Raw genomic sequence first — 12,217 nt, 5'->3', positions numbered from 1 at the left:
ACTTTTTTTTTTTTTTTTGAGACAAGGTTTTACTCCCATTGCCCACTGGAGTGCAATGGTGCGATCTTGGCTCACTGCAACCGCTGCCTCCCAGACTCAAGTGATTCTCCTGCCTCAGCCTCCCGAGTAGCTGTCTGCCTAGTTTTTTTTTTTTTTTTTTTTTTTTTGTACTTTCTGTAGCGACAGGGTTTTACCATGTTGCTCAGGCTGGTCTCAAAATCCTGAGCTCAAGAGATCAGCTCACCTCGGCCTCTCAAAGTGCTGGAATTACAGGCATGAGCCACCACGTGCAACCAACATTTAAGATACTCTAACAGTTTCCCAGTGCTTAAACAAAGTACCACAAACTGTGGCTTAAAACAACAGAGATTTATTTTCTCACAGTATGGAGGGCAGAAGCCTGAAATCAAGGTGTCAATAAGGCCAACTTCTTTCTGAAGGCCCTAGGGAAAAAACATTCCTTGTCTCTTCCAGCTTTTGAGGGCCCCCTAGGTATTCCTTGGCTTGTTTGTTTTGTTTTGTTTTGCCTCCATCTTCATGGGGCCTTCTTCCCTATGTCTGTGCCTTCACAATACCTACTTACACAGAAACCAGTCCTAGGATAGAGAACACCCTAAACCAGCATGAACTTAACTCATTACATCTGCAAAGACCCCGTTTGCAAAGGTCACGTTCTGAGGTTCCAGATGGACATGAATCATGGGAAGACGCTATTTAAACTGGGCTGTTCTTGTTGGGGGCACTTAGACATTATGAAACTTGAAGGGGTTGGGTGGCTTTCTCCCATACAGTCTGGTACGGAGCATCCTCTATAAAAATTCTTTGCTAGCTCAAACTCAGATGTGAGGTTAGTTCATCTTCCAGCAGCCCACCATGAAATAATGGCATCTTTCGTTATGGAGAGCCACTAAATGATGGCTAAGAAGGTAGATGTGTCACTGGGATACTAAAATGAGTTTTGTTACATTGAGTGCCTAAATTTACAATGATTGGTTAACAACTTTGAGTTGTTACAATATGCAGTTTCTTCTAGTCGTTTTGTGTAACTAAGAATCACGGAATTCTTATATTTTAGAACTAAATAGAACCTTTGTGATAAAATAATCTACCATTTTACAGATAAGATGAATGAGAGGGAAATGCACGTTTGTTAGCTAATTTGGTACAAAACTAGTAGAACAGAGTTCCCCTCATTCCTTGCTCAGTGTTCAAGTTGGACTTGTCATGTTTATTAATACAAATAATTTTGATTATGATTTTGTCCATCTGAATACACTTGAATAGTTCTTGACCACACAAAAGAGCAACTTACAATATTACTGCATTAACAGCATTTGAGAAAAACATATACAGGCAGGATACTTCTCTTTCTGCAATGTTATCTTCCTCTCATCTATGAGGAGTCTATGAATCTTTAGTGCTAGAAAAAATTGTGGAGGTAAAAAATATTAAGCTTTCCATAATGATGTTGTCCAAAGTTCCTTTAGCTGTAACTATGGACACCATATGTGCAGTTAGACATGATAAAAACCAATTTTAAGTTGTAAATCTTGAACAGTATATAACAAAGCTTTTCCACAGTAAAAAGAACAAAAAAAAATGCTTGCTGCTTATTTGTGCACCACTGAAAATTCTTATTTATTCACTTTAATTCTGCATTTACACAAAAATGCTGTAATAAAATATCTGTACACTACTTCTGTTACAAATATAGATATTTAAAGTGACTTTATATATTCTAATGTAGGAGTTTCACGCTCTAAAATGGGAATGAACACATGATAATTCCTCACCAGTTGTCTAAATAAACAGCTCCATCTGTTTCCCTTAGTCTTAAACTATTGTATTATAAGATGTTAATATAAGGCAATGAAATGAAGTTATGTTAATCCCCTTAATTTTTCTATCAATTTACTAATGGCATACAACCAAAATAATTAGTAACACATTGTTCTCTGTCATTAAGATTAATATGAATTGAAAACCAATTGCACAGCACACTAACACATTTTTAATGTTGCATCGGTTGTTAAAACCAGCACTAAAGATTCTGGAACCCTTCTATGTTCCTCTATGGTTAGCAGCATAGTTGCTTTCTAGAAAAACCATAGTCAACATGCGGTGGCATCATCATTTACTTATAGCAACATGAAAATATTTTATAAAAGGTCAAAAATAAAAATGAAAATTGAAATGTGCATTAAATATAATTTCTTTATAAAATTTAGGGACATTGCTTCATATATTTGCCATTTACTCAACTGTAGAAACCAATTTTAGCAGGAAAAATATATATGCATATTAGAGGTGGGGAGATGCAATGTTTTTATAATACTGTTGAAAATTTTAAAATACTGACGGTATTTTTAAAGATTTTCATTAGAAAACCTTTTTTTCTTTTTTTAGTTTGGGGTGGGGAGAGGAGGTAGATTGCCAAATTGAGGCATTTTTTTTAAACTCCCCGAGATTTTCTTCCTTATTTTATATTTTCATTTTTCATCCTAATTTACTGAAGCCATTTTCTTTGGTTAGCTTTAGAATTATCTTTCTTTATACTAACCAGCTTAGCATGTAATAATTCTTGCCCATGTGACTACAAAACATTAGATATCTCCACAAATAAAAACGAGATTCACCTACACAAACATTCCTTCTCTTTAAGTTCACAAAATGCAAGAAGAAAAGAAAAATGATGTTAGGTTGTCAGTAAGGAAAGCATTTCTATATGAGAAAAAGAAACTTAAGCGTTATTTCCCCCCTACAGTTTTGAAGACCTGGCTGAACACAGCATAAAAATTGTCAGGACCAGTGCATTCTCTTTACAGTAGGAGGTGAGCTAGGGGTTGGGTTGGTTCAATTCTGGCAGCCAATTCAAGAGAGAACCATCAAAGTGACAGTGCCTTTTGTCCGTTTAAGGATGGCAACAGCTTCTTCATGGGTGACTCCTTCTAGACTCTGCCCATTGACAGCAATGATCTGATCTCCCCTTTTCAGACGTCCGTCTTCAGAGGCTGCTCCCTGCAAATTATAAAGTAGACTTGTTTATTTCTCAAAAAATGCTGCCTTGCAACTCACAACAGAAAAAGATCTCAACAGGAATGTAAATTGCTCTGCTTGTACACACACACTGCTCCCAGTGCTCCATGGGTGCTCTAAGCCATTAAGCAATGATGAACATAGACAAAGAAGGTCTTTCTCCTAAATGGTTTTAGCATTGAGATACCAATTTGAGAGAGAATTTAGCAGTCGATAGATTAGTTGGATGGGTTTTTGGCTGTTCAGCACAGCAGTTGGTGGGAACACAAATTAATAAAGAATATTTGGGAATTTGCCTAGTAGGAATGATTCAATAGAATCCAGGATTTTCTATCCTGTAAATAAGACCTACAGAAAGAAGGTAAAGGATTAGGTAGGAACAAAAACACTTTTACAGGACAAGGGCTTGGGGGATGACAAAATCCAAAGGTCTGCAAAAGCACAAAGCCACCTGAACATTCCCTATGGCAGGATAAGGCATAAGTTCTAAATTTGAAACCCACTGCTATTTCTTTTTGTGGTTTTGAAAAAGCTATTCAAGCTGTCTTAGTTCTTACTTCCCAAGGGTAGAGAGATTCTTCATATTCCTTATGGACCCTAAATGATTAAGATTAAATACAGACATTGCTGTTAGAAAAAGAACCCCATCTTAAAGCACGCTTATAGAAGACAATTATGCAATTAAATATAAAATTAAAAATATGGAAAAGTTAATGAGGAATCCATAATGATGAAATTCTTAAAATATGTTCTAACTAGCATGCCTTAAATAAATTGTTCCTAGGCTGAGGAAAAGGACTGTATGACTCTTCTATTCACTAGCAAATGCTGTTTGTATTTTTGGACATACCGATAGCTTTTTAAAAAATCTTATAAATTAAGCCTATAGCTAGCTTGTTGTAGGTACAACACTTTAAAATGGCTAAAAAAAAGATCTTTTCCAAAATAATAAAATAAAATATCCATAAAGAACCATACCACTAATCCAAAGGCCCTGTATCAAATTTTTAAACAGGTTTGACTAAGTTTTGTTTCTTTTGACACTGTAAAATTTTGAGATTCCAAATTTTTCCCTGCAGAAAATCTTGTCGAATTTTGTAGCTCCTGAAAAACGACTTAACATATTAACAATAATTACATGGGTTTAAATTATTTTAATAGCTTTACCAGTATTGCAATATCTGTATTCTTATTCTAAACCTTCTTAAGCTAGAATAGGTATTATATAATTATAACTATACAGTCTTTTTAATGGAATCCCTTGATTGCAAATCGCTGACTTATTATAGATGATAGGGCTGCTGGATACTCCCTACATTTTTTCAGTAGTTATTTTTGTTTTATTCAATGAAATTAAATTTATAAAATAAATGCTTATTAATTTTCATGTGTACTTTATGTACTTCTCTATAACTATTTTATATTTCACAACAAAAAAATGCAAACAGAAATACCAGTGCTCTACAGCATACTTATTTAAAATGTTCCATTTTCAAAAGACGATCATGTGCAATTTGTGTTCAAAGAAAAAGAAATAGGCTTTACTAACCAAAGTTCATTAATATTTTTATGTATATTGTTGAGTTTCCATGGAGTTTCAATTTGAGCCTATTTTCCTTTAAATATAATGAAACCTCAAATTGGACAAAAATATTTAATGACCTGTTCCTGTAGGGAGTTTTGAAAAGAAATGATCAACTGTTAACCATTTGGCATTACCTCAGGCCATAAACTAATAAGCCAGCTGCTGACCACTATTAATGAATGTTTAGGGGAAAAGAGGGTGGTTAAAATTTGCAAGCTTACCTTTGCAAACACTGTTTTAACATAAATGGGTAAGTCTCCATGAGGGCTGCCATATCCTCCAACTATACTGAAGCCTAAGCCATCTGGTCCTCGCTCTAGTGTAATAGACTTACATTGAGGAGGTCTACGGTGAAGGAAAGGAAAAAGAGGTTTTAAATTAAAAAAAAAACAACTATATATATATGTTATGAATTATCTGACATCCACCTAGAGCCAGCATAATTCTCTTTGTTACTGACAAGGAGTATATTACGGGTATTTTTGAGATGCTTAAATTGTCAGTGCATGCTGTGCTTGGTATTTTAAATTTACATAATCTAATGAAATCCTACTTAACACCCTAATTCTATTACTCATTTACAGTTCCCTTAAACTAACATATTCATGGCATGTTCTCATTGTACAGAGAAGCTCATTCTTTTTCCAGTTTATTTAAAGTGAGAGGGCTAAAGTTCAGGGGACTATATTAGAATAAGTCGTAAACATCAGTACGCCCAAGCTCAGAGAGAAAAATCAATTATAAGCAATGGAAAAGCGGCATCGAATTATTTAAAATTTCTAATGCGCCTCTCTCTTCTCCTCTGTTTTCCAATGCTTTTGTATCCAAGTATTGTTACTTAATACTGTGAATTTTTTCAGTCCAAATGATAATATATTAGATGAATAGGCAGTGCGGGAAATTTTAAAATGATAGATTTGACTTGCTCCATATTACATGAAGTGGTAACATCAAGACTAAAATGTCCTCCGCCCCAAAATCAGAGCTGAAACCATGGGAAGGGTAGTAGCACGCATATCTATCTAGCTAGTTATCTATCTCTACTTATCTTTGATCAGCTAAATCCATGCCACAATTATTTAAGTTTAGAAGCACCTGACATGTATAATTCATACTTCATATATCCTATCATTTTACCTGTACGTAATTCCTAGAAACATGGGACAGAGAATGCAACTGTCAGGAAGACTTGATTCATAAGTGAAAAATGACACACTAATCATCATGTATGAACTCACCCTAAATCATCCTGAAATATACTGCTTGACGTCAGCCCAGTGAAAGAAAGACTGGAACATGCAGGCTCCTGCTGATGACCTGTGACCACACTCACATCTCCTCCAGCAACCACCTGCGCACGGGAGGAGGATAAACAGAAAAAACACATGTTCCTGTGGCTAGGGAAAGTAATTTTTCTTCAGAAAGAGCACTTGGATTAGAATGTACATTTTATTGTTCATTTAAACATTTCTGTTAACATAAAATACAACCAAAGAGAATGAAATTTCACAAGGTCCAGAGGCTCTTAACTGTCCTGACAGTAAACATATTCTTCTAATTCTATTCTACAAAGTTCTTTGATGTTTTTAAAATGGGGTCTCATATGTAATTACTTTTTAAAGATCTTTAGAATACAAGCCACTTGCTAGCACCACTTAAAATTCCAGCAAATAATCATGTACTGCTAAGGCCTGGATTTTTTTCCCCTTAAAGTATAAAACAATCAATGCATCAGAGTAAAATGTTACAAAATATGTCTCATATGCACTTTATTGGAACTCTTAATTTACTCATTTATGTTCGAGAGAAATATTAAATAAAATAATAGCAGAAGATTTAATCATTTTTACTGCTTTAACATCAAAGCTCATGTGTCTTCAGGCTACCTATATTCTGAATTATGCTTGGGATAAAAATCTTACCTGCATTTCAATGGAGCCAGATGCATTTTTCAGTAGGTTAACTGCTTGGGTGTGAGTCATGCCCTCAGTGGATGTGCCACAGATAGTGACAATCCTATCCCCAACCTGCAAGGGAGAGAAAGAAACGGCCATCTGCTAAGGCAGCCATGGAGAGTGGGTCTTTGAGAGCTAAGTATTCATTTCCTTCTCCACCTTCCACATGACATATATACTGCTACCAGCCACTGAAATATAACCAAGGAAACCACTAATTCCAAGAAGTCCAAAAAGCAGCAACCACAAAAAGAAGCAGTGCATAATGGTTGAGTTCCATAGTATCCAGGGGAGAGGGAGGGAGGAGAAAGTCACTCTTCCCTGCTCTTCATTTCTCTTGGGTGAGACATTACTTCCTATTAAAAGAAAAAAAAATTCACTATCATTTGGAAACTGAAATTTCTCTGGACATTACTATTATAATCATTAGATGTGACTCTAAGTCGGAGGTTGGCAAACTAAGGCCCAGAGGCCAAATTTGGCCCACTGCCTGTTTTGGTTAATAAAGTTTGGTTGGAAGACAGCCATGCTTATTTGGCTGCTTTCACAGCGCAGAGTTGAGTAGTTGCAACAGAGACTCATAGCTCCCACAAAGCCTAAAATATTCAGTATCTGTCCTTCCAGAAGTTTACTGACCCTGTGCTATGTATACAATCAGGTTTTAAGTGTCAGCCATAAATTTGGATATCAAATGAGGCTGAACCATTCCCAGCCTAAAGACTATTTAAACTAAAATGTGGTTATGTTCTGAGACCTATTTGAGGTATGAAACCATAGAGATTTTGCTTTAGAGAGACTGAGTTGCGTTAATGGAATATTCATGTAATTTTAGAGCTGGGCAGTTGGCATAAATTCCATTGTAGTGCTCCACAATTTGGATAATCCCTCAGCTTTGAGGCAACTTGCATATAGTTTTATAACATTGTAAGTCATATTTATATTAAACTTCTGCAAAATTATCAGTGAATGCAAATAAGTAATACTTTTCAAGTTAACAGAGTTAAATCAGCGTTTAAACCAATCAAATATATAAGATAAAAATTTCACTTCATACTGGTGTTCTGAAAATACTTTCTGTTCTCTTTTAGCTTGTTCCACAGAATTTCAACATATAAAAATATGTATTAGGAAACAACTATAAATCTTCCTATTCAACTGCAAATCTGCATTTTCTCCTTTCTTTTAATATTCTTTATCTTTTATTCCAAGCAAGCCTTGCTGTGGTTGGATTAGATGATTTAAAAGTAAATATACATATTTAAAACTGCCTTGCAACAGGTAGCCAGGTTCAAAGGTTTATAAAAACACTTCTGCACATTTTGCTAGGGCTTCTAGGGTTGATAGTACGACTCACTCTGAGTTTTTGGGTCTGTGCTGCAACTCCAGTTGGGTGCATCATTGCAATAAATATAGGCACATCACCAAGTGGGCTGCCTACTCCTCCCGCGATGCTGATTCCCAGTGAGTCAGTAGGGCCCTGCCATGGAACAGATATAAAATTTTGGTCAAAGTGATATTTTTCATTGACCTTTTGTTTATTCTTTGGCATGATATCTATAGTCAACTCTGATTTTCTAAGTGTGAGGGGGAAGATGAAGAAGTGCAAGAAAACTGCATTACTTTACTTGACACAGGTGCTTAGCGTGGCTTAGGAAAATAAGCATCTGTTCAGGAAGTAAAATAAATCAAGACATGCTAAATGAAAATCATGTTGTGGAACTGATGAAAAGCAGGTAAACTCATGAAGTGAAAAGACCACACTTTTGGAATCAGAGTCCTGTGTTCAAAGCCACGAAGTCATACTTGCAAATGCTGGAACTTGGAATAAGTCCACTCCACTCAATAAATCATTAGATCTTCATTTACAAAATGGAGACAACAGTGCCTCTCACAGAGGGCTGCAGTGAATATTAAATGACATGCTGATGACATGAAGTGTCTATAAGAGTGCTCAGAACAATAGTAAAAGCTCAATAAATCACAGCTGCTTTTACTTTGTCTCTTGTGCATGGCTGTCAGGGGAATCTGTTTCAGAACTAATAAGTATCTGTTGAAGAGAAAGGTTTACTTATCAGTATAAGAAGGGAGAGGCATGGTATTATTTTGTGTGGGGTCAATTTTATGCTATTTTCAGCAAAACAGAGTATGCAAACAACGATTTTTCAAATGAGGTGCTGTGATCAGGAAATTCATTAAGGACTACATTATGTTATTTCACATGTAATATGTAAGAATACATACTTTTTGAGATGAATACTTTAAAACAGTAAGAAAGTTAACAAGAAAACACATATGAAGATGTCTCTTAAAACACCAGAGTTTATATTGTTTTCTCTCCCCAAGTTACCTTTTTTATTTCAACTGTTCTTAATCCCTGTATTTCAGATGCCACTGTAAAGGCAAAAAAGATAAAATAGGGTTATTTTATGTTCATTCACTTTTTATGTTCATTAAAATATCTAAAGCTGGATGGGACTAAATGATAACCTAGGTTTCTTTTTTTAAGGGGGTGCTCAAAGCTGCTAGTACACATGATTAGATCTGTCTTACACAGAACTATTTATTTTTCCAGTTGGAAAAACGTGTATACCATCCCATTCTTCCTTCTCATTTTAAGTGTTGATTATATAACTATGTAATCCACTTTGAATGAGTCAAGGGCAGAATGTGTTTTGCATAGAAAGGCACATGTGCACGGCTGAGAGGAATAAAGTCATGGATGCATTAAAAAAATTCACAAATTTAAGTGCCTACATTTCTAGAATATTAGTCATACTGCAAACAGAGATTGCCATATGGTTAGTTTCTTCAATTTGAACAACTCTCAACTAATGCACCAAGCCAAAAATCCCTCTGCAGCATGATTTCACGTAATTAAAACACAGGAGGATCACATTAATTTTCTCAAATTTTTGCAATCTTCATGGAAAAAGAAGGCTTCACTTAATGGCATCTTCTGATTTACTGGTGTTACATTAAACACAGAAAAGGAATAAAATCAAAAACACCAATCTGCTTAGTAAGAAAAAAAAAATTACAGAATCCTGATTATAATGTTTAGTGTATCTTGTAGGGTAAACATCAAATGGGAAAAGCTGCCATAGGCACAACTTCATGTTGTTCAGACTTTTTGCTAACACATGTTTTTGTACCTATATTAGGATATGGGATGATTTGGGGGAAAAGAAAGCTCAGAGGTAAACAAGACAAAAAAATCAGTGTTGACAGCCAAAATTCAAACCATGTTTAAAATACTGAACCAATCTTACATGCATTCTTCTTTGAGCTACTTTCCAGTGACTCAGATGTACTGGATCCAGAGAGTGGAAAAGTGAAAGATGACAGGCTGCCTTCACTCACCTACAAATATACAACAATTATTTCAGAAGGTTTTGCAAGTAACATACTCCCTAAAAACCACTTATTTCAGAATTTAATCTAGAGACAGATACCTGTTAAGCAACAGTGGCATTTGATAATTTGATGAGCAATTTAAACACAGTTCCTACTGATTTTTTTTCTTTTAAACAGAGAATGTGTCTAGTGACATAAATAAATTGAAGCTAAAAGGGTAGATGAAATTGATTCCAATCTACCTAAAATTTTAGTGGATAGTCATAATCTCATTCAAACTAATCTTCTTTAAATTTAAACTGATGTTGTAGGAAGACTAGGACTTAAACAAAAACTGTGGAATTAGGGCCAGCTAATAGGAAACTCATGGTAGTAATTTAGAAAGTTAGTATGGGGTCTTTAAGGACAGACTGATGAAAATGGGTTTCCATCATCAGTAGACAACACTGAGGAGAAGGTCAAGAGGTCTTGTCAAGAGTCTTGAAATATTTAACATCATATTTTTATACATGGTGCTGAGTATCTATAGTTCACTTATATGGGACTTTTCAGTTGAATATTGATTGATGTTGCTATAAAATATTTTTAAAATATGTTATCTTGGGGCCAGGTACGGTGGCTCATGCCTGTAATCCCAACACTTTGGGGAGGCTGAGGCGGGTGGATCACGAGGTCAGGCGTTTGAGACCAGCCTGGCTGACATGGCGAAACCCCATCTCTAATAAAAATACAAAAATTAGCCAGGCATGGTGGTGCACGCCTGTAGTCCCAGCTACTCGGGAAGTAGAGACAGAAGAATCTACTTCGCCCGGGAGGCGAAGTTTGCAGTGAGCTGAGATTGTGCCACTGCACTCCAGCCTGGGTGACAGAGCGAGACTCTGTCTCAAAATAAATAAATAAATAAATAAATAAATAAATAAAATAAAAATAATAAAAAATTTGTTATCTTGGTAAGCTTTACAATTAGGTAGTTACCTTTTGAGATTATGGAAAATGAATCATGTCAAAAAAGAATGCTTGAAATCAATTTCCTTAGAATGACTTACAAACTACTCAACAGCCACACCTTGTTTACCTGGCTATTCTGATTCCTTGTTCTTCTCTGTCTCAAACTCTGCACCTCAGTCACTATCCCACGCTGCCAGGGGACCAGACCTTGTACACAGACCCACAGTCAGGGCCATCTATGTGTCCTCTTGGCATGCCGACTGCATCGCCCTGATGAACTCCACAGCTACCCACCTGGCTGCTTTGAGATGGCCTCCTCTCTGAATGGAATGGACCAGCTTTGATTCTTCCAACTTCCAAGGTTACTGTGCCTAGGGAACACTGGGGGTGGGCATGGGGGGTGTTTTATGGAAATGTTTAAATAAAATGCTAGAATCATCTTTAGGAATACATTTTACTCTTCAAGACTTTTTTGAAAGGCATCTTCCTTTTGGAATTTCTATAAGCAAGGATACCTCCAATCCCTTGTGGAAAATGGCTTTTTAAAAAACATTCAAACTAATAAAAATAATAAGCAGCAACACCAAGTGTTTACCTTATCACCTCATGATTTCTATGGAGACTACTTCTACCAAAAAGAAATGGAGAATTGAGCAATTATCTCATGAAACACACTAATTTTGATAGGACAAACAAGCTGAATAACTGAGGGTTTAAAAAACAAAGCGACTGTAATCCCAGCACTTTGGGAGGCCGAGGCGGGTGGATCACGAGGTCAGGAGATCAAGACCATCCTGGCTAACATGGTGAAACCCTGTCTCTACTAAAAATACAAAAAAATAGCTGGGCGTGGTGGCAGGCGCCTGTAGTCCCAGCTACTCAGGAGGCTGAGGCAGAAGAATGGCGTGAGCCTGGGAGGCGGAGCTTGCAGTGAGCCAAGATCATGCCACTGCACTCCACCTGGGTGACAGAGCGAGACTTGAGACTCCACCTCAAAAAAAAAAAAAAAAAAAAAAAAAGCGAACACAATAAAACCACCACTACCACCACCTCAGCAACTTGTTTCGCCCTCAGTGGAAGAGGCACTTAGATAACTGGGTAAATTCTCTATCACTACACTGTGCCTGAATAGACTTATGATATAAAATTTAGATAAATACTGCTATCAACACAAAACATGAATTGACGACAATCTTTCTTGCACCCCTTTACAAATAAACCACAGGCATGCAAGAAATGCTGCACAGTCTAATATGGAAGTAGCACAAGAAGGTGTTTGAGATCCTGTTTTGGAGTCACTGGATTAAATCCAGACTATGTGATTTATTAGCTGTGTGAC

General features: G+C 36.2%; 1 protein-coding gene across 24 annotated transcripts in view; it reads right to left on the bottom strand.

Annotated features, from left to right (window-relative positions):
• Nucleotides 1-1,613: 1,613 nt before the first annotated feature.
• The window catches only part of MPDZ (multiple PDZ domain crumbs cell polarity complex component), a 176,782-nt gene continuing 166,178 nt past the window's right edge, over nt 1,614-12,217 (bottom strand). For 17 of the 24 annotated variants that reach the window (XM_009456297.5, XM_003311996.7, XM_016960600.4 and 14 more), the window contains 8 exons: nt 11,173-11,259; nt 9,846-9,936; nt 8,924-8,967; nt 7,931-8,053; nt 6,544-6,648; nt 5,860-5,972; nt 4,843-4,966; nt 1,614-3,018 (listed from right to left, as the gene is read on the bottom strand). In XM_009456297.5, coding sequence (XP_009454572.2) covers nt 2,872-3,018; nt 4,843-4,966; nt 5,860-5,972; nt 6,544-6,648; nt 7,931-8,053; nt 8,924-8,967; nt 9,846-9,936; nt 11,173-11,259 — 834 coding nt within the window. In that variant the 3' untranslated portion in view covers nt 1,614-2,871. Of the gene's footprint in view, nt 3,019-4,842; nt 4,967-5,859; nt 5,973-6,543; nt 6,933-7,930; nt 8,054-8,923; nt 8,968-9,845; nt 9,937-11,005; nt 11,260-12,217 lie in introns of those variants that run through there. The other 7 variants (XM_003311997.6, XM_528539.9, XM_054657921.2 and 4 more) reach the window with 3 other exon arrangements.

Source organism: Pan troglodytes, chromosome 11 (genome assembly GCF_028858775.2).
Source record: "Pan troglodytes isolate AG18354 chromosome 11, NHGRI_mPanTro3-v2.0_pri, whole genome shotgun sequence".
Taxonomy (NCBI): domain Eukaryota; kingdom Metazoa; phylum Chordata; class Mammalia; order Primates; family Hominidae; genus Pan; species Pan troglodytes.
This window is presented reverse-complemented; position numbering and strand designations above follow the sequence as displayed.